We start from the raw sequence: 23,592 nt of genomic DNA, 5'->3' as shown, positions 1-23,592 counted from the left end.
AACACCCTGCTATTTTGCAAGTTCTCCCACTTGGAAATCATGGAGGGGTCTGAAATTGTCATCGTAGGTGCATGTCCACTGTGAGAGACATAATCTAAAAAAAAAAATCCAGAAATCACAATATATGATTTTTTAACTATTGATTTGTATGATACAGCTGCAAATAAGTATTTGAACACCTGTCTATCAGCTAGAATTCTGACCCTCAAAGACCTGTTAGTCTGCCTTTAAAATGTCCACCTCCACTCCATTTATTATCCTAAATTAGATGCACCTGTTTGAGGTCGTTAGCTGCATAAAGACACCTGTCCACCCCATACAATCAGTAAGAATCCAACTACTAACATGGCCAAGACCAAAGAGCTGTCCAAAGACACTAGAGACAAAATTGTACACCTCCACAAGGCTGGAAAGGGCTACGGGGAAATTGCCAAGCAGCTTGGTGAAAAAAGGTCCACTGTTGGAGCAATCATTAGAAAATGGAAGAAGCTAAACATGACTGTCAATCTCCCTCGGACTGTGGCTCCATGCAAGATCTCACCTCATGGGGTCTCAATGATCCTAAGAAAGGTGAGAAATCAGCCCAGAACTACACGGGAGGAGCTGGTCAATGACCTGAAAAGAGCTGGTACCACCGTTTCCAAGGTTACTGTTGGCAATACACTAAGACGTCATGGTTTGAAATCATGCATGGCACGGAAGGTTCCCCTGCTTAAACCAGCACATGTCAAGGCCAGTTTTAACTTTGCCAATGACCATTTGGATGATCCAGAGAAGTCATGGGAGAAAGTCATGTGGTCAGATGAGACCAAAATAGAACTTTTTGGTCATAATTCCACTAAACGTGTTTGGAGGAAGAAGAATGATGAGTACCATCCCAAGAACACCATCCCTACTATGAAGCATGGGGGTGGTAGCATCATATTAACTGTATTAAACTGTATTAAGGAGAGGATGACCGGGGCCATGTATTGCGAGATTTTGGGGAACAACCTCCTTCCCTCAGTTAGAGCATTGAAGATGGGTCGTGGCTGGGTCTTCCAACATGACAATGACCCGAAGCACACAGCCAGGATAACCAAGGAGTGGCTCTGTAAGAAGCATATCAAGGTTCTGGCGTGGCCTAGCCAGTCTCTAGACCTAAACCCAATAGAGAATCTTTGGAGGGAGCTCAAACTCCGTGTTTCTCAGCGACAGCCCAGAAACCTGACTGATCTAGAGAAGATCTGTGTGGAGGAGTGGACCAAAATCCCTCCTGCAGTGTGTGCAAACCTGGTGAAAAACTACAGGAAACGTTTGACCTCTGTAATTGCAAACAAAGGCTACTGTACCAAATATTAACATTGATTTTCTCAGGTGTTCAAATACTTATTTGCAGCTGTATCATACAAATAAATAGTTAAAAAATCATACATTGTGATTTCTGGATTGCACCTACGATGACAATTTCAGACCCTTCCATGATTTCCAAGTGGGAGAACTTGCAAAATAGCAGGGTGTTCAAATACTTATTTTCCTCACTGTATATTAACACTGAATATTAAGAGAATATTAACAGTCACAGTGTCACAAGTTATGGTATAGGAATGTTTAGCTAATGTGGATCACACTATCTACAACATTGAAAAACTGGTTATGTGAATTATCACCTCTACCTCTAATCAGCAATCATAGGATTCATTCCTGTTTTTTTTATGCTAAGTTAGGGTTACACACTAATTTTCTTTCATGGTCTATGGGCCCCCTGAAGTAGCCTAAGCCATTCCTAGCCACCCCATATGTAAAACTCCAGTTTAGCCACTGAGCACCATCACCTTAATATTAAAAATATTGTGTGATGTAATACGCAACACTCTCAAAACTGTGGGTTTCATGACCCTTTTCACTTACTTAGAAAACTCATTTAAGTGGTCAGAGAAGTTCATGGTCAAAGTCATGTTTTTTTTTTTTAAGTCAATGGGAACTGAAACTGGTTACCAACATTCTTCAAATATCTTCTATAATGTTCCACAGAAGAATTTTATTTTATATGTTTACAGAATTTGCACTTTTGGGTGGACAATCCTTCTCTGATCTTTAGATGGTAAAACCACCACCACTCCACCTTGAAGAGAAAACTAATGTGTCCTGCCATAGTTTCATAATAAACTGAAGATATTGTTTACACTTCTAATAATGACATAAAAGGTCTCTAACATTGTGTTCAGAGCATCTGTCAATCAAGCTAAAAGCAAAATCATGGAATGGATTAATGCACTTTTCAAAACGCCAAAGGCTGTGCTTTATTTAAATAAGTATATAGTCAGTTGTGCAATGTGATGTCAAAGTGGGACCCCATAATATTACAAAATTATGTGGGAAGCAGCCCATGAAAGTGTCCAAACAAAAATTAATCAATTAAATTCAAGTAAATGCCACTTGTTTCATATTTCATTATCTAAAGCAACAGTATGTCTATTTCTCAATCACACAGAAATAATTTACCTTAATGGTAAAGGTGTACAAACAGGTTGGGACAGGATTAAGGTGTCATGTGCTGACAGCTTGTCGGAAGGAAAAAACAAAACAAATATATGATTACAGAAGACTTGAGCAATAACTAAATAATAATTTAAAAAAAATAATAATAATTATATATATAGACAGTCCTCACCTGGACCAGTATTCTTGGCCTCTGAGGTGAAGGGAAAGAGACATTGTGCATGAAGTGGGATATGTGTCTGGAAAAAACCAAAAGAAGTAAATATTAACCCAACTCGTATCTCGATATCACAGTCAAACAATTAACAGTTTTGTAACAGTTCTGCAAAGCTGATCCCTAACAACATTAATTATGTCTTGGTGTAAGTGTCAGTTATAGACAGCAATAGTTACTGTTCACTTTTCACTCAAATAAAAGAAAAAATTCAAAACGTAGTGAGCTGTCTATGTAGGCTGCATTTTAAGGCCTTATAAACACACTCCTGATTCAAAGGCTTTTACAAAAGGTAGGAATTGCGACAAGCTAAGTAAATATAAATCCAATAAAAATAAATCCAGTATAGAGTATATCAATATAAATCCAAGATGGTGGACAAAGAGAGAGAAATCTTGATTATAAATATTTCATTAAACACTACAAATTGTCAATAAAAAAAAATGTATCTAAATAAATGTGTACTATTTCACCCAATGTTTTCGTGCTGTGTATTTTCATGATTATTAGACTACTGTATAATTAGCTTAGTAACATGTTAATGTAAAATTCTATTAGAATTATATTGTGTCAGACACACAGTCTGACAATCTAGGCACAGCTTTTCAAATCAGTCACTTATGAGGTTCCATGATGGGTTATGCTGTCTTGGAAGAGAATTGCTCATTGTTCATTAGGTTTTGGATTCAGACTGTGCAAAAAACTATTATTGTCATTTAAAAAAAATTGAGATAACATTACTGAATATAAAATAGCTGTGTCCCAATTAGGGTTGCACGATTTGGGGAAAATGTCATTTTGCGATTATTGAGGTCAATATTGCGATATGCGATTGCGATATAATAAACAAATGGTTTCATGAGTCAACTTGCTTGGTTCTCAAGGAAAATGCACACACAGATTAGTGATAATGCTGAAATGTGTATTTCTCAACTGTAGAAGTGTATTGTGATTGTCAAAACATTTGGTAACTAAACAGAATTTTGTTAAGTTTAGTGACAACATGTTACAATGTTTACATGGTACAATGACTGGTAGGCTACTGTTTTTAATATTGCTTGACACAAATTTCACGTTTTCAATTCAAATCTTGTGATTTGATTCCGATCTTGATTCAATGTTGATTCATTTGGATAAATATTAGGTACAGTAGATACATGTTAATTCTTATCAAGAAAAAAAAAAAATCTCACCTAATGCTGTAAACATACAGAGAGCCCTGCCAGCTGGTATTATTATTAAAGGTTAAAATTAACAACTCAAATTAAATATAATGTGGTTTTTACTAGGCTATAATAACAACGTTACAATATTTTAATGATATAAATAAAAATATTATCAATATTTAATATAGTGCACATATTTAGCAAACTACTCCTCTCTCTATATATAATTTGTCTATCCATCTAACGTGCTATCAAATGGCTTTCCTGAGGTAATTGTAATGTTATGTGACATATTGTTCTCCAGCTTTTTTACTGACCTCTTTCCGCGGTTGAAAAAAACAATGATTGATAGATATTATGCATGAGGCATAAACATTTTGGTAAGTTGTACTGTATCTTTCAACACACAAATTCATTTGTGTTTATTTACTATTACTATTTACTATAACTAGTAAAGAGTAAGAGATGTTTGGTTCATGACCACAATCTGTAACGTCACATTTACAAGCGTCAAAACGTTATTGTTTGAATTTCATGATAAAATTGACAGAATCTGAGAATTTGTTTCCTATCAAAAGTAACCTGCTCTGTCTAGTCTGTCGGTGTCAGTGTCCTCTGCTTCGCGATTTTTCTCTGCGTGAGAAAATGGATGTGTGGTGTGAGAGCGTGTGAAAAGTGTCAATTGCGTGAGTCTCATGCTGAATGTGTGAGAGTTGGCAGCCCTGCTCTCTCTGCTCAATGTTGGTTATCTTATAGCCAAAATATCGCCATATAACAGAGGTACAGTAGAATTTTTTTCTGGCCACCAGTTTGGCATCCATCTTCAACTGTTCTCCGCGCTGCACGCGCCACACGTGCCACTGCCTAAACTCAAACTGACTGGTCTTCTTTTTATTAGCGGTATAGAAAATGGGCAAACAGCTCTCAGAGAGAATGGGTTGTCATGTCCACACATGCATTTATTTATTTCATAAAATCGCAGCATTTTGCGCCATATAATCGCATAGGCTTGACATTACGATTGCGATATGATTAATCGTGCAGTACTAGTCCCAATTCAGAGGCTGCATCCTTCGAAGGCTGCATTCAAAGGCCGAATACCTCACAGTGGCATGTTCTTCGAATGAGGCCTACAACTGTGTCCTTTGTTTCCCAGGCAATGAATGATACAACAGATGGATCCTTCATAGCCTAGCCTATCCCAAGATTCATTGCGCGCCGGTGAGGACAGGATTTTTTGAGAGAAGTATTGGGTAGTATTGGGTTTCAACTTTCTCGAATATATAACGATACAAATGTAAAAATTACAACTTTAAAGCTTCAAATTAAAGGTTCAAATGTTAACTTAAATCTTAATAAGATGAAACTTTATATAGTTTATACTCTTTATTATGTACAAAAAATGGACCACTGTGAATATATTTAAACAGGTTGTGAACCCTATTTTGATTTTTAGACAGTTGAATATAACTTTCAAAAAAACGTTATTGCCGCTTATCACAGCTGTCACAGTTGCTAGACGATAAGATCAATCCTCCATAGGGCAGACCGTCGCATTTAACAACGCACAGTTTCGACCTTTGCAGACTTCAAAGGCTTGGCCTTTCCTGCTTCGAAGGATGCAGCCTCTAAATTGGGACACAGTTAAAGTGTACTGTTTAACACAAGTGTCACAAAAGTGAACTACAGTTGAAGTAAGAATCTGTTTGTACTTCTCAATGGGCAGAGGGTTGACTCCATTGGCTGACAGCTTGTAAAGGAACATGAGGAATTTCTTGAACGACTCAAAGAAAGGCCAGCGGGACAGTAGGCAGATGCACTTGTTGGTGTTGACAGTGCGGTTTGGTATGACCTTTTTTTCCACAGTGGAGACCAAACCCAGCTGGATCTTCTGTTTCTCACTGAGGCCGTCCACAGGATACGGCTCATAGAACTGTATTCCAGCTCCATACACCTGCAGATGAAAAAAGAAATAGGACCTGATGAAGCACAGAAACTTTTTATAAAACTACTTTTGTAATTCAAACCTATGTCATCAATTAATCCTGACAGATTTAGGTAGAATTGAATGTCTTCCAGCTAACTAAGGTGCTGTTAAGGAATGTAATACATGTCACCACAATTAAAAGAATGAAGAAAGCACATTTGACCATTTTGCACTTCACACATTTAGCTAAATGATAATAGGATCATACTGACATCAAGGCATTTTACTCTACCTTTTCCCCATTGGAGTTGGTGAGGACAAATGTGGAGAAGATGGGTAAAGGGTAGCGTGTGCTAGGAGCCCAGCACTCAATATTGGCCCCCATAGGCAGGCAAAAGAGGGGTACAGACTCAGAGAGGGGAAATGACTCATAGTCCTCCTCAGGATAACGAAAGATCAGACCTTTAAATGCAAAGTTTTATTAGAAACAATGTGTTTGAATGTGTGCCATGTTTCTAAAATTAGGAAGTATCTTTAGTATCCTGGCTTATAGTATCAGCATTTGAATTATGATGTTGTAAAAAGAAAAAAAGAAAAATCATCTTGAAAGTGATGAGACAGGAAGGTTTGTTTCTCAGTGATTAACACAATGGCATGTGACAGGAAGTGATGTAACATGGAGATAAAGAAACCAGCTGTTTGCAGACAGAAAGTAAACTATGACAAACTAGGATGAAAGGTCATGACTACCATACTGAAGCATGAACGCATTCAGCCCCTTAACTAACACATCAAACAAACATAATTAATGAGCACAACGATGATATGAATATATGAAGAGTGTGTAACATTTTTAAAGGAGGACTTTCAGACACTGTTTCACAGAGACCTGGAAACGTTTCACAGAATTGTATTAGCAAGACAGACTGCTTTTTACAAATAAAACCACTGCACATACATGTTTTCTATAAAATGAAGGCTGCTGTATGCTTAATCAATTGTTTTTTTTGCAGAGTTAGTGTTCATTTTCAGGAATTCTGAGTGGAGTGCCGTTTACTGTGAAATAGCAGTGGTGATTAGGGTTGCCAACTTCAGAAAAGAAAAATGCGGGACAATCGTGGTTCTTTACAGGAAAATAAGGGACACAAAATATTTGTACTGTAGCCTATCACACAGTATATGTCATTTCAGGTTTGTATGTGTTTAAAAGGTTCTCAGACATAAACACATTTGTTTTGCTTAACCTATTTATGTACAATTTAATTCTAAAATGAATTTTAAGGCCACACAAAAAAAGTCACATTACACACAAAGTAAAGTTCAAAGTTCAAAATAATAGCATTTATCTGAAATAGAAAGCTTTTGTAACATTATACACTACATTTTAAAGAAATTAAAGAAAGTAATAGCCTACTTTTATTCAGCAAGGATGCATTAAAGTAATCAAAAGTGACAGTAAAGACATTTATAATGTTACAAAAGTTTTTTATTTCGGATAAATCTACTTTGAACCTTCTATTCATAAAAGAATCCTGACTTTTTTTTTTTTTTAACATTAATAATAATCAGAAATGTTTCTTGGGCAGCAAATCACATCAGCATATTATTCCCAGGAAGATTTCATGTTTTCTTGCGTAGCTGGATGTTGGACTCATGAACAATAATCACGTTGTTTGAATTCGTTAAAACTGATTTGCCAAAATCAAAACCCGGTCGGACAGTCAAGTCAAGTCAATTCATGTTCATTTATATAGCGCTTTTAGCATAGCATTTAGCATTTAGATAATAGGAAATTAAAGTAACAGAGATTGTTTTGGCTTTATAGCAGCTCTAGAATAAAGTTATATCAGTGAGTGCATGGTTAGATCAGCGTAGCAGTCAATAAACGGGACAAGGGAGGTCCCGTACGGGACAAATAAATTAGGCCCAATATACGGGACGTCCTGGCTAATTCGGGACAGTTGGCAACCCTAGTGGTGATATTTACAAGTAGGCCTATTTTTTTAGAGCACTGTCAGAAAGATTCTGACAGCAAAAATCAAACACCTGAGATCAAAGAAATTAAAAAATAAATGGAGGGAGAGAGACAGAGAGAGAAAAAGAGGCAGAATCAGAAATAGAGGCAGAGATGGAGACTTACCAGCCTTATAAGGGATGGAGTTGGAGGCGGACACTGACTTCTTGTAGCACAAAAACACACTTGATCCCCACTGAGAATGAAAAAAACAAAACAAAAACAGAGAAAGAACAAATTAACTGAATTACATTCATTTAATGTTATGTATATAATACTGTGAGCAAATGTTATACAGTACAAGGACAGTATAAGTTGTACAAAGGCTGAACAGCTAGCAGCACACGAAACTGAAGAAACCAATAATAATTAAAGCTGCCATTGCCTTCAGAATAACTTGAGTTGCTCTTGGGAGTATGATCCTACATCTTTGAGCTATGTATTGAGGGATCTTGTATCATAAGTTGAAAAGAAAATGATCTAGCTCTTTGGAGTGTGAAGTGCTGGACTGCTGTTTATTGCCCAAAGATTTGCAATTATGCTGACTTATATTATATTTAAACTTATTAGTTGTGCTTGCATAGAAAAGCATCACTATTGTTATCTCACATACTTATAATTATTATTGGTGGTCCCTGCAAAGCAAAGGATTCATATCTTTGAATCACAGTGTCCTGAACAATCCCAGAGACTTGGGGTGGTTCAGAACACCCTAGCAACTGCTTAGCAACCATATAGCAACATCCTAGCAAATTAGCAAACCACTGAGAATACTCTAGCAACTGCCTATCAACCACCCAAATGCCTCATGCAACTGCCTAGCAAAACATGCTACCAACATCTTAAAATAACCTATAAACATGCTAAAACATGCAAGAAACATAATAGCAATGTTAAAACATGCTAGCAAACAGGTTACAAAATGCTGGAAACATTCTAACAACATGCTAGCCATGCTAGCAAACATGTTAGAACATGCTATAAACATGTTAACCATGTGATAAAACATGCTAGAAAGATGCTAAATGTGGTTAAAAACATGTTAAAACATAATAGCAGCGTACTAAAACATGCAAGCAATGTGCTAAAACATTTTTAGTAACATGCTGATACATGTAAAAAAAAAAAAAAAAAAATCCATTGACTTGACAATGACAAGATTGTACAAATGAGCCCCCAAATTAAGTTTTTGTTATGTATTATGCATTTATTAGTTATGGAAAAACACATATTTTTCTCATGCTCTCTCCCACTAAAACTCTCATTAGCCTAAACACAGGCTTTACCTCCCTTCAAACATAAATTGTCACTGTTTATGTACCTGCAACTTCCTGAACACACACACAAGAAATTAAATACGTTCATCCCAAGCACCCAAGCAAAGGTTGGATATAGGCTTTATGAGTTTACTGACATATACATACAGCGCTTCACGGATGTTACATATCACGTACCCTACCCTTAATTCGTCCTGGTTAACCATTTCAGTTAAATGCTCCAATAAGGTTTTCTTTCCTTCCTTCCTTTTTTGTTATTAATTCTCCTTTTCTAAATTTCTCTCAGATCTGTTTTGCCTCCATTGCTGTTTAAACAAGTAACTGCACAACTGCATATCGTAATGAGCGTCTGCAAATTAGTGCCTGATGAAAAATTAAGCTGTAAACTAGTTCATATTTCCATTATTATGTTAGAAATCATTCTTATCAAAATAACTTCTGCTAAGCTTGTTTATATTTTTAGAAAGTTATTAAGTTATTAAGCAATATTGTAGTTTCTTTCCTTTGCGTTTTATATAAAGACCACTAGGAGGTGCTCTAGGCATATGATTTCCTTGAACAGTTTTCACTGAAGAGATGTATGTTGTTTTTGAAAATGAAAGTAAAAGAGTGACGCACTTTCATTTAGTTTAACAGTGAAATGAGAGTTCCGTGTCTTTATTAAAATCAACACATTAAAGGGGTGATATAATGCCCCTTTTCACAAGATGTAAAATAAGTCTTTGATGTCCCCAGAGTGTGTATGTGAAGTTTTAACTCAAAATACCCCACAGATATTTTTATATAGCATTTTTAAAATGCACCATTTTTGTGTTTGTTCCTTTAAATGCAAATGAGCTGCTGCTCCAGGCACAGAGGGTGGAGCTTCAAGAGCTTGTGTCCTTTTACATCACACAGACATGCACTGGAAATTTCAAAAACCTTTAGCCTTTTATGTTCAAACCGAAGTCAGAAAGATGGAGAGACTCAAGAATGACATCATGTAGACAACATTTCTGAATGGTTAGTTGGTGAATTTGTGTAGCTTATGTGTAGTTATCTAGTCATTGATTAGCATATTCTGTCTTGACAATCTATAAATCGCATCCCCGGGGGCGGGTTTATGTAAATTTTAGGGTTAGTGATGTCACTAACCCTGGAGGAATGTTGTGTAGTCCTTACCAGCCTTTTGTTGTAGTCCTTAAAAAGCAATTTCTTTAAAAGTAAATATCTTCCTTTGCTTTGAACTTTGAGCATTGCAACTTTGCAGATGTTGTCTATGCTCAAACAGCAACATTACACACTAACTAAAGTTAGAAAAGTGAAATCATATTCAACCACCCCTTTAATTATTTATCTCTCATCGACCCACACGCATTAATTGCAATGTTATGTTTTTATTACTTGGATCGCCAGACCCACGGAATATCCGCAGTCTCCACGGATATAACTGTGATCCACGCATCACTGCAGTCAATACAGTGTTATTATGTCAAAATACTAATTTATTTAGTTTTAAGTGAAACCAATGTAATCCTGACAGTATTAAATTTTTTTACAAAATACAACTGTAATCTGATTACTTTGTTTTTTGTAACGAATTACAGTTACCACAGTTTTGTATCCTGATTACGTAATGCTGTTACATGTATTCCGTTACTCCCCAACCCTGAATAAGGTGTATACTGAACTTGATAATTTAATATCACTGTCTTAATATATTAAAGCCATGCAAGCTAAGCATTTTATTTTATTGACTTTCTATGGTGGAGAATTGCACAATGGACTATTTTGTTTTATATTATTTTGATCTTCAGGCCAACTCACCATGCCACAGTTGAGGTTCTTGTTCACCTTGCAGAAAGTATGAGGAGGAGTCTCGCCCTTGTTTGTGATGATGACGCAGATGTCTGTCACAGCCAGTGAGTTCTGGGGCTGGACTGGGTGCGCTCGGCGGTATGTGATGAATATGCGCTGAGATGTGGCAGAGCTGTTGTTGACGTTTGCACAGCGGCCAAATGGTGTGGCCTCAATGACTTCACAACCCTGAATGACACGCTCTTTACCCTCATACAGGACCCTGCAACAAAGAAGAAACACTGATCAACAATTTAACCCTCTGGGGTCTAAGGTGTTTTTGGGGTCCTTGAGATGTTCTGACATGCCCTGACATTTGTGCTTTTTTCAGTTGCTTATAAACATAATAATGGCAAAAAAAAAATTACACTCTATTTAGCACAAACAGGGCTACCATAATATGTGAGCAACAAGAATGTACATGTTTGCATTTTTGAGAGAATAATGTTTATGCATGGTTATTGAAAAAACTAAAAACTAAATTTTCTGAAATAAGGCCACAAAACACATACTAAATATGTGTCAATAAGACTTTTGACCAATGGATGTTGTCGCCTAGAGTTGTTTCTTCAAAATGATGTGAAAATCATCCTCCCTAATCATTCACATAACACAATACATTGATTTCAATTTTGCAAAGCACTTTCTGTTTGGAAAGGCAATATTCGAGTGGGCGTCAACGATCCAATGACACCATCATGCATATTTAGTGGTTCGCACCTGAGGAGACAATGGGGCCCGCATACTTAATGAGCCATTCATTCAGGTGTGTCACCTATAGCCACAAGAAAGAATGCAAGAGCAACAGTTGGAAGCATCTCAATTTTTTTTTATTTTTCCACAAATTGTGCTTGCAAATTGGCCTATAATATCCAGGGAAAACATGTCTAGTAATTGTGCAGTTAATTCTCATACTGTATTTTCAGTTTTGGAATATTTATCCTCTCCCCAAATTTGTCACTTATAAAACACAATAAAAATTATTTAAAGAAAAGGCTTATATTTACCTTTTAATAGTTTGTTTACATCTACCTTGTAAATATATTTTTTTATTAAAAAGGTTACAATTACAATAATTCAAGTGTAATCTTTCTTTGTAAAAACTAAAGTATACATTTTATCATACATATTTCAAAGTTAAGGATTTGATTGATTATTTGATTACTTTATTTTTGACAAAACATACTATATTTAACATGTGAGCAAAAATTGGCAAACAAAAGCTTATTTGAGGTGGCAGATATTTTACAGTAAAAATGTATAATCTATCCAAAACTAATCAACGAAATGTTGTCTTTCATATGTCTGTAACATAGGTCTTTCGTTTTAATTATAAGAAATATAAATGTTAATTTGCAGTTTAATACGTTGCTTGTACAAATACATTTTATTTCAACATATTTCAGTCGATTTTTACTCAGTAACAGTTATAGCAATACAGTTTGCTAAAAGCGAAACATTCATTCACACACAGAAAATGTAAACTGTCTTTTTGCGAGCTGTGGTAAACAGCGCGCATCTCTGCCGTTCATTCATTCACAAACAGAGACGCGATTCACTTGAGAAGGAAAAAAAACTTACTACAGTATTCCTCAGCTCAGTCGGATCCTTGCTCCTCGAAATACCCGCACTTCACTGCGGTCAAGCCAGCCGCGGTTTGAAAATACACGGTCAAGCCAGCCGCCAAAAAAAAAAAATCATGTGCGCCTATTACTGTGAATATGGTAATTTCAGTAACAGCAGAGAGAACGCGCTTTCAGAGCGCTTGAGTTGCCCAGATCTCTCTCTCTCTCTCTCTCTCTCTCTTTCTTTTTTTCTATCTTTTTCTTCTTCTCTATCATCTATCTATCTATCTATCTATCTATCTATCTATCTATCTATCCTTTTCTTCTTTATCTTTCTATCTTTTTCTTCTTTATCTATCTATCTTTTTTCTATCTTTTTCTTCTCTATCTATCTATCTATCTATCTATCTATCTATCTATCTATCTATCTATCCTTTTTCTATCTTTTTCTTCTTTATCTATCTTTCTATCTTTTTCTATCTTTTTCTTCATCTATCTATCTATCTATCTATCTATCTATCTATCTATCTATCTATCTTTTTTCTTTCTTTTCTCTCTCTCATTCTCTCTCTCTCTCTCTTTCTCTCTCTCTCTCTTTCTCTCTCTGTCTCTCTCTCTTTCTTTCTTTCTTTCTTTCTTTCTCTCTCTCTATCTATCAATCTGTCTATCTTTTTTCTTTTTGTCTATCTTTTTCTTCTTTGTCTATCTATCTATCTATCTATCTATCTATCTATCTATCTATCTATCTATCTATCTATCTATCTATCTGTGAGAGACGATATAATAAGATGCCATATTTCGAGAGTTTTTGTACTTTACTGTTATCCTTTTAATTTACACTCATGTTGTCTTTGCAAGTTGTGTATTTCTTTGACTAATGTTTTTTTTTCTTTATAGGTCACGTCTAGAGAATTTTTATGTAGAGATTTACAACATAATTATTTGCAAAAAAAGCAGTAAAATAAAGTATACATTCTTTCTAAATACATCTTTTTTGTTTTCATATATATTTTTTACTACATTAAAAGTTTCTGGAATTCAATGTCCCACCTAGTATGAACACCTCATTTGAAACCATTTTACTGCAGCATTTTGGAGATATGTCAATTTATTCGACTTCAGAGGCCTATAAAGTCCATATTTCTAATAAGTAGAAAAAACGAATGGTCAGTTTTTACAGGGGACGTCCCATACAGTATGCACACCTCATATCAAACCATTTTACTGCAGCATTTTGGAGTTTTGTCACATTTTACTACTTTAGAGGCCTATAAAACCTCATTTCTAATAAGTAGAAAAAAGTAATGGTCAGTTTTTACAGGGGACGTCCCATATAGTATGCATACCTCATATCAAAACATTTTACTGCAGCATTTTGGAGTTTTGTCACATTTTACTACTTCAGAGGCTTATAAACACCTCATTTCTAATAAGTAGAAAAAAGTAATGGTCAGTTTTTACAGGGGACGTCCCATATAGTATGCATACCTCATATCAAAGCATTTTACTGCAGCATTTTGGAGTTATGTCACATTTTACTACTTCAGAGGCCTAGAAAGACCTCATTTCCAATAAGTAGAAAAAACTAATGGTCAGTCCTTATAGGAGATGTCCCATACAGTATGCACACCTCATATCAAAACATTTTACTGCAGCATTTTGGAGTTTTGTCACATTTTACTAATTCAGAGGCCTATAAAGACCTCATTTCTGATAAGTAGAAAAAAATAATGGCCATTTCTTATAGGGGACGTCCCATACAGTATACACGCCTCATATCAAAATATTTTACTGCAGCAATTTGGAGTTACTTCACATTTTACTACTTCAGAGGCCTATAAAGACCTCATTTCTAATAAGTAGAAAAAAGTAATGGTCAGGTTTTACAGGGGACGTCCCATATAGTATGCATACCTCATATCAAAACATTTTACTGCAGCATTTTGGAGTTACTTCACATTTTACTACTTCAGAGGCCTATAAAGACCTCATTTCTAATAAGTAGAAAAAAGTAATGGTCAGTTTTTACAGGGGACGTCCCATATAGTATGCATACCTCATATCAAAGCATTTTACTGCAGCATTTTGGAGTTATGTCACATTTTACTACTTCAGAGGCCTAGAAAGACCTCATTTCCAATAAGTAGAAAAAACTAATGGTCAGTCCTTATTGGGGACGTCCCATACAGTATGCACACCTCATATCAAACCATTTTACTGCAGCATTTTGGAGTTTTGTCACATTTTACTAATTCAGAGGCCTATAAAGACCTCATTTCTAATAAGTAGAAAAAACTAATGGTCAGTCCTTATAGGCGACGTCCCATACAGTATGCACACCTCATGTCAAAATATTTTACTCCAGCAATTTGGAGTTTTGTCACATTTTACTACTTCAGAGGCCTATAAAGACCTCATTTCTAATAAATAGAAAAAAATAATGGCCATTTCTTATGGGGGACGTCCCATACAATATACACGCCTCATATCAAAATATTTTACTGCAGCATTTTGGAGTTATGTCACATTTAACTACTTCAGAGGCCTATAAAGACCTTATTTCTAATAAGTAGAAAAAAATAATGGCCATTTCTTATAGGGGACGCCCCATACAGTATGCACACCTCATATCAAAATATTTTACTGCAGCAATTTGGAGTTATGTCACATTTTACTACTTCAGAGGCCTATAAAGACCTCATTTCTAATAAGTAGAAAAAAGTAATGGTCAGTTCTTATAAGGGACGTCCCATACAGTATGCACACCTCATATCAAAACATTTTACTGCAGCATTTTGGAGTTTTGTCACATTTTACTACTTTAGAGGCCTAGAAAGACCTAATTTTCAGTAAGTAGAAAAAAATTAATGGTCAGTTTTTTATAGGGGACGTCCCCGACAGTATGTTCACCTCACCTGCACCATTTTACTGCAGCGTTTTAAAGATATGTTATATTTTACTACTTCAGAGGCCTATAAAGATCATATTTCTAATAAGTAGAAAAATATGAATTGCCAGGTCTTATAGGGAACGTCCCATATAGTATGCATGTCACAGATTGTGTTGTAGAACGCAGATGAACACGATGATTAAGGCAAAGGCGCCACCCCCTGGAAGGCTCGATCTCGCGCCAGCAGATGGATAGAGGCGGCTTAGCTGGAGGACAAAGAAGCCGGAGAGAGCCATAAAAAACCTCCCAGGGTGGTGCAGATGGTGGTGACAGCCAGGGGATGGCCTTGAGCACGGAAGAGCAGAAGGAGACCCAGACCACAGCCAGGACTGCCTCCCACGGCGGCGTCGCAGGAGGCAGTAGCCATGGAGTGAAGAGTCCCGACGCCACCATGGGGACTGCCGGTGGTGACGACAGTGATGGAGGTGGAGCACACCGCGTAGCCAGAGAAGCGATGAGGCAGTGAGACACAAAGACCTATGCGACTGTGGCTGGGCCGCAGTGACAACCCCCTGAGATGGAAGCAGGGATCCTGAGGTTAGAGGCTGAGCTGGAACGACCATATGTGAAGGTGGAGCCTGAGGGAGTGCGGGGCTAGCCAAAGCTGAAGAGGTGGAGGGCCGCAGGGCAACAGTCCATGGCAAAAGTGGTGCGATGACCAACCCAAGTGGAGCCGACGTGCCGAGGGAGCCTGGCGAGAACGAATGGCCAATGGTCCACGTTGGAGTCGAGGGTGGTAAGAGCACAGGAGCCAGGGCGACGGGTAGAGGTGGAGGCAGGCGGAGCACTCAGAGGCTGGAGGCGGAGCCAAAGTCTCCACACTCCCAGGAGGAGATGGCTCCCAGCAGGCCCAAGATGTAGCCGTGCCACTGAGAGGAGGCTGAGATGCACTGCCAGACTAATGGGAGGAAGAGATGACTGGGTGGCAGGAGTGTCTTGGGACTGCAGAAACAGACAGATACTGAGGAAACACACATTTATAACAAGTGGTTTGGAGAGGTGGTGGGAGAAGGAGGTTGGGCGGGACCAGTGGATTCATTCTCGCTGCTTGCGGTGGGCTCATGCTGCTGATCCTCACAGTCTGGGTGGTCTTGGCTGGGAACTGGGTTGTGAGTGGGACTGGCGTTGTTGTCCACAGTTCCGACGGTGAGTGGCGATTCACAAGACGCCAGCAACGACTCTACAAATTCTGAATTTCTACTTATTTGAAATGAGGTCTTTTTAAGCCTCTGAAGTAGTAAAATGTGAAGTAACTCCAAATTGCTGCAGTAAAATATTTTGATATGAGGCGTGTATACTGTATGGGACGTCCACTATAAGGACTGACCATTAGTTTTTTCTACTTATTAGAAATGAGGTCTTTATAGGCCTCTAAAGTAGTAAAATGTGACAAAACTCCAAAACGCTACAGTAAAATGTTTTGATATGAGGTATGCATACTATATGGGACGTCCCCTATAAGAACTGACCATTAGTTTTTTCTACTTATTAGAAATGAGGTCTTTATAGGCCTCTGAAGTAGTAAAATGTGACAAAACTCCAAAATGCTGCAGTAAAATGGTTTAATATGAGGCGTGCATACTGTATGGGACGTCCTCTATAAGGACTGACCATAAGTTTTTTCTACTTATTAGAAATGAGGTCTTTATAGGCCTCTGAAGTAGTAAAATGTGACATAACTCCAAAATGCTGCAGTAAAATGCTTTGATATGAGGTGTGCATACTGTATGGGATGTCCCCAATAAGGACTGACCATTAGTTTTTTCTACTTATTAGAAATGAGGTCTTTATAGGCCTCTGAAGTAGTAAAATGTGAAGTAACTCCAAATTGCTGCAGTAAAATATTTTGATATGAGGCGTGTATATTGTATGGGACGTCCCCTATAAGAAATGGCCATTATTTTTTTCTACTTATTAGAAATGAGGTCTTTATAGGCCTCTGAATTAGTAAAATGTGACAAAACTCCAAAATGCTGCAGTAAAATGTTTTGATATGAGGTGTGCATTCTGTATGGGACGTCCCCTGTAAAAACTGACCATTACTTCTTTCTACTTATTAGAAATGAGGTCTTTATAGGCCTCAAAAGTAGTAAAATGTGACATAACTCCAAAATGCTGCAGTAAAATGTTTTGATATGAGGTGTGCATACTGTATGGGACGTCGCCTATAAGGACTGACCATTAGTTTTTTCTACTTATTAGAAATTAGTTCTTTATAGGCCTCTAAAGTAGTAAAATGTGACATAACTCCAAAATGCTGCAGTAAAATTCTTTGATATAAGGTGTGCATACTGTATGGGAGGGCCCCAATAAGGACTGACCATTAGTTTTTTCTACTTATTGGAAATGAGGTCTTTCTAGGCCTCTGAAGTAGTAAAATGTGACATAACTCCAAAATGCTGCAGTAAAATTATTTGATATGAGGTATGCATACTATATGGGGAGTCCCCTGTAAAAACTGACCATTACTTTTTTCTACTTATTAGAAATGAGGTCTTTATAGGCCTCTGAAGTAGTAAAATGTGACAAAACTCCAAAATGCTGCAGTAAAATGTTTTGATATGAGGTATGCATACTATATGGGACGTCCCCTGTAAAAACTGACCATTACTTTTTTCTACTTATTAGAAATGAGGTCTTTATAGGCCTCTGAAGTAGTAAAATGTGACAAAGCTCCAAAATGCTGCAGTAAAATGTTTTGATATGAGGTGTGCATACTATATGGGACGTCCCCTGTAAAAACTGACCATTCGTTTTTTCTACTTATTAGAAATGAGGTGTTTATAGGCCTCTGAAGTAGTAAAATGTGACAAAACTCCAAAATGCTACAGTAAAATGCTTTGATATGAGGTGTGCATACTATATGGGACGTCCCCTGTAAAAACTGACCATTCGTTTTTTCTACTTATTAGAAATATGGACTTTATAGGCCTCTGAAGTCGAATAAATTGACATATCTCCAAAATGCTGCAGTAAAATGGTTTCAAATGAGGTGTTCATACTAGGTGGGACATTGAATTCCAGAAACTTTTAATGTAGTAAAAAATATATATGAAAACAAAAACAAAAGATGTATTTAGAAAGAATGTATACTTTATTTTACTGCTTTTTTTGCAAATAATTATGTTGTAAATCTCTACATAAAAATTCTCTAGACGTGACCTATAAAGAAAAAAAAAACATTAGTCAAAGAAATACACAACTTGCAAAGACAACATGAGTGTAAATTAAAAGGATAACAGAGTAAAGTACAAAAACTCTCGAAATATGGCATCTTATTATATCGTCTCTCACAGATAGATAGATAGATAGATAGATAGATAGATAGATAGATAGATAGATAGACAAAGAAGAAAAAGAGACAAAAAGAAGAAAGATAGACAGATAGAAAGATAGATAGAAAGATAGAAAGAAAGAATGAAAGAAAGAAAGAAAGAGAGAGAGAGAAAGAAAGAAAGAAAGAAAGAAAGAAGAGAGAGAGAGAGAGGAGAGAGAGAGAGAGAGAGAGAGAAGAAAGAAAAAAAATAGCTACTTACTGTTACTGAAATTAATTGTAATAGGCGCACATGCTTTTTTTTTGGCGGCTGGCTTGACCGTGTATTTTCAAACCGCGGCTGGCTTGACCGCAGTCGCACTTCTGAGGTACATTTTCCATTATTATTATTCCTCACAGCGCTGCGAGACGGTGAAAACAAGTACAATCATCTGATTAAACTTGTTTTCTCGAGCTGATATGGGGGCGTTCACAGGTTTGCGTGGATTGCCTCAGTAATTTGCGTTTGAATAGCGCGCGCTCTCCGTGGGCGGAGTAACATTAAAAATAATTAGATGAGATGAGAACGACTGACATCTCGCTCTTTTCTTACAGATTACATGAACTGAGAATATTTGTTTTTTATATAAATTACTTCATTTAAAAGAAGAGAATTCAAGCTTCATGCTTGTGTGTCTGTATGTCTGTTTGACTGAGTATTCACTGAGTTATTGTTCATTTTCGGACGCGTTTCAGAATGGACTTCACTGACAGAGAGAAGGCAGAACTCGCTTCGTGTTTATTTTTCTTTATTTGGCAAAAAGCACAACACTTTGTTTTTATTGTGAGTATACACAAAAATAATACACATTTAACAGGATCGATTGATGTATGAAACTGGTTTGTAAGATCAAAGTCAACAGAGTATTTGGACTCTCGTTTGAACTAATAGGAAAAAAACCAAGCAAATCACGCCGGCGTGATTGCCGACCTCAGAGGGTTAAAGGGTTAGTACTAGAGCTGTAATCGGGCCTTAAAAGTTCGGCCCGAAAAGGCCCGAGCCCGACAGAGTTTGGCCCGAGCCCGAAAAGTACATTTTGATTGACAGCTTTTTAAAAGCCCGAACCCGTTTACAGCCCGACTGTCCAAAAGGCCGTCTATCAGCAATGATAAGAGTGTCAGAGAATAGCGCGGACACGCGCTTCACACCGCGAGACGGCACACGCACCACTCGGCGGAAAAGGGAGAGAAAGAAAAAAAGAGACTGCGCCGCACTCACACAGCACCTTTGTCTTTCGTAAAAAAAGGAGTAATTTATACATTTTTTAACATCATTTATTCATGACTAACGGAGGCTAGAGGTCACTTGGAAGCTGGAACAAAGAAATAAAATAAGTCCTCCAGAGATCAGCCTCCGTTTCACCTCCTCAAGATCCATATTCACGCTAATCTAAACACATCACCTGACCGCTCATTTACCACGCAACCCGAAGCGCGAGCCCGAGCCCGGCCCGAGCCCGTGTAAAATAATAGAAATTAAGACCGAACCCGAGCAAACCCGTCGGCTCCCGTCGGGTCCCGTCGGGTTCGGGCAAAGATCTTCAGCTCTAGTTAGTACACCCAAAAATTCTAATTCTGTCATCATTTACTCACCCTTAAAGTCCCACTGTGGTGAAAATCAAGTTTTTAATGTTGTTTGTATGTCTATGTCATGTTTTTAATGTGCTTTAAAGGGCACCTATTATGCCCCTTTTCACAAGATGTAAAATAAGTCTCTGATGTCCGCAGAGTGTGTATGTGAAGTTTTAGCTCAAAATACCCAACAGATAATTTTTTACAGCATGTTTAAATTGTCATTTTTGGGGGCTCAGAAAAACCCCCCCGCTGTTTTAGTTTGTATCCCTTTAAATGCAAATGAGCTGCTGTTGCCAGCCCAAAGAATTTTTTTTTTATAAAAAATATAAAATAAGATATTTTTGATGAAATCTGAGTGCTGGATCACTTGTCCATAGGCTGCTAGGTGACCGAAACTTGCTGGCCCAGAAAAGTTATTAAAGAGATCGTTAATATAGTCCAAGTGACTACAGTGGCTTAATCTTAAGTATATCAAGCGACGAGAATACTTTTTGTGCGCACAAACAAACAAAAATAACGACTTTATTCCACTATTTATTTCCTTCTCTCTGGGCCTCGTAGTGTTTTTGCGCAGCGCGTCTGTGTTACACGTCATCACGCATCACACACATGACCAGCGTCGGCCAATAGTGAGCCTACGTGGTGACGTGTAACACAGACGCGCAGCGCAAAAACACTACGTGAACCAACTAGAGGCCCAGAGAGAAGGAAATGAATAGTGGAATAAAGTCGTTATTTTTGTTTGTTTTTGCGCACAAAAAGTATTTTCGTCGCTTGATATACTTAAGATTGAGCCACTGTAGTCACTTGGACTATATTAACGATCACTTTAATAACTTTTCTGGGCCAGCAAGTTTCGGTCACCTAGCAGCCTATGGAGAAGTGATCAGCTCTCAGATTTCATCAAAAATATCTTAATTTGTGTTCCGAAGATGAACGAAGGTCTTAAACGAAGGTCTTACGCGGTTGGAACAACATGAGGGTGAGTAATTACTGACAGAATTTTCATTTTTGGGTGAACTAACCCTTTAAGTGACATGGCATCTGACGCACAGAAGCCATTGGCACATGTCAGTCACTATGCGTATTGGCACATCCGGTCTTCATTGGCATGTGCCAGTGGATAATGGCATGTGTCACTGACATTATTGGCATGTGCCAGTGGATAGTGGTATGGTAACATAGTATTACTATGTTGTGATGAACTATATGACTTTCTCCACTGATGTTCTAATTTGTTCAAAGTGTTTCTGATGATTGTTAGAAGGCAGACTGAGATGGCGAATGTGAACAAAGTCTGTGTAGCATTAGCAACACATAATTAGCTGTTTGATAACATAGTCAAAAGGCTAATCATATTAATTACCGTTACGTGTCCGACGTTGTAAAGAGTGATACCATTGTGCAGCGTTTACTTCAGTAAGTTGGCCGAGTGAATCAGTGAGCTGGTGCGAGTGGACTGGAGGCGGAGCTAATTAGCATATTCATTGTTCTGCGTATACTAAATGAAGCAAGGGTGTAAAATTGCATTCAAGCTATTTTAAGCCATGAAGAATTTTTTTTCACAGGAAAAAACTTTTAATTATGTAATTTTGGTGATCAAAGATGAGTTTTAAGGGATAAAAAAGGGACTTTGAGTTGTTCCAAACCTGTATGAGTTTCTTTCTTCTGTTGAACACAAAAGAATATATTTTTAAAAATGTTGGTGAATAAACAGTTGACGGTAGCCATTGACTTCCATAGTAGAAAAAAATATATACTACGGAAGTCAATGGCTACCATCAACTGTCTGGTTTCCAACATTCTAGGTGGTGCTAGTCCATGTATGTTTTTGATGTTGTCAGAGAGAGTAACCTCTGAACTTAATTGCAGCCATCTTGTTTACTCAGTTGATGCTGATAGTCACATGGTTAAAGCAGCTCAATCTCTTCATCATCTTTGCAATCATTTATAGAAGCTTTGTCTGTAAGTATTAATGTGTTTACTAGAAGCTTGTTTTTCATCTTTTGTTTGGAATTAGTGCCAGTAATTTTAGGATAAAATTGATATTAAGAGAGACTTTTCAGTACGATGTTACATGCATCTAGATTATCATTGTGTATATTATGTTCAGTTATACCTTAAGCGAACTGTTACAATTATTAATGTACAGTCTTTAGAAAATATTTTTTCCCTTTTTCTGTATTTCAGTTTTACTCTGTTCCACTTGCATGTGAAGTGGTGGTGTTAATAAATCCATGCTTCAGTTCAACCTACTTGTGGAAGGAGTCATCTGTCTGCCTAGTTGAAGAAGGGGAATCTTTTTTACGAGGGCAGAATACATAACGATAACTATATTAGCATCCACACCAGCAAACAGTAATGCAGTTTTGTTGTCTGCCGCTTTAAATGCTCAAGCTATTTAAAGCAGAATGGATTCTGATTGGAAATCATTCTGAAAGTGATCCCGACTATATTATTTATTTGTGCCAGTGTGCTGTTATCGTTATAGTTGTGATGTGGACTCTGCTATTCTTTCATATTTAGAACGATTTCTTTATCATTATCGTTATAGTTTTCGTACTTGGTGTTAAACGGGCTTTAGGCTGTACTCCAGCATAACTTTTCTTGTGATGTGCCAATCTTTTGTCTGACTTAATTTTCTGTTCTTACTAGAGTTGAACCACAAAAAAAACTTGCCTTTTTACTGAATAGCAACATCTAGCGGTGTACAATAATGACACTGCAACCTTATGTTTAATTTGTCCTTGAGATCTTTTTTGTTTTGTTTTTGTGACTCACGAACAAAAAATAGAGGGCAGACTGTTGATCACTCCATTGTCACTCCATTGAAAGTCCATTTCCCCAAAACTGTTTCAAAAAGTTCATAGACAGATTAGCTCTATGTAAGTGCATTGATCAATGTTTATATGTGAATAAAAGCCTAAATTAAATCTGTTCATTGCATAAATTCTATTCCATGTTTTTGCTGAAAACCTGACGCTAAAATATAGCCTATAGCTAGAAAAACATGCTATATTTTCATTGATTAATCTGCTGTTGCACCATAGTACTGAATAATAGGTGGTGTGCTGTTCAGGCACCAAATTATGCAGAGACACTCTCTCTGGACTCCAGAGAGCCCAAATGGGATATGGAGTATAGATTTAAAAGCTTTAACACAGTAAGTGCCATAAAATGCCATACTAGCGAGTGCATTACATCATATTGATATTTAATAGTGTAGCATGGTGAGCGAAGACAAGATACAATGGGTGTTGAGTCATGCCTTAGA

General features: G+C 37.2%; 1 protein-coding gene across 2 annotated transcripts in view; it reads right to left on the bottom strand.

Annotated features, from left to right (window-relative positions):
- dennd4c (DENN/MADD domain containing 4C) overlaps positions 1 to 23,592 on the bottom strand; it is a 107,850-nt gene that overhangs the window by 46,476 nt on the left and 37,782 nt on the right. For both annotated transcript variants that reach the window (XM_084109881.1, XM_084109882.1), the window contains exons 3-8: positions 10,886 to 11,138; positions 7,929 to 7,998; positions 6,081 to 6,250; positions 5,574 to 5,815; positions 2,654 to 2,720; positions 2,485 to 2,543 (exon numbers count right to left, since the gene is read on the bottom strand). In XM_084109881.1, the coding sequence (XP_083966007.1) occupies positions 2,485 to 2,543; positions 2,654 to 2,720; positions 5,574 to 5,815; positions 6,081 to 6,250; positions 7,929 to 7,998; positions 10,886 to 11,138 (861 nt within the window). The remainder of the gene's footprint in view (positions 1 to 2,484; positions 2,544 to 2,653; positions 2,721 to 5,573; positions 5,816 to 6,080; positions 6,251 to 7,928; positions 7,999 to 10,885; positions 11,139 to 23,592) is intronic.

The sequence above is a fragment of the Abramis brama genome, assembly GCF_963993115.1.
Source record: "Abramis brama genome assembly, chromosome: 3".
Classification (NCBI taxonomy): Eukaryota; Metazoa; Chordata; class Actinopteri; order Cypriniformes; family Leuciscidae; genus Abramis; species Abramis brama.
This window is presented reverse-complemented; position numbering and strand designations above follow the sequence as displayed.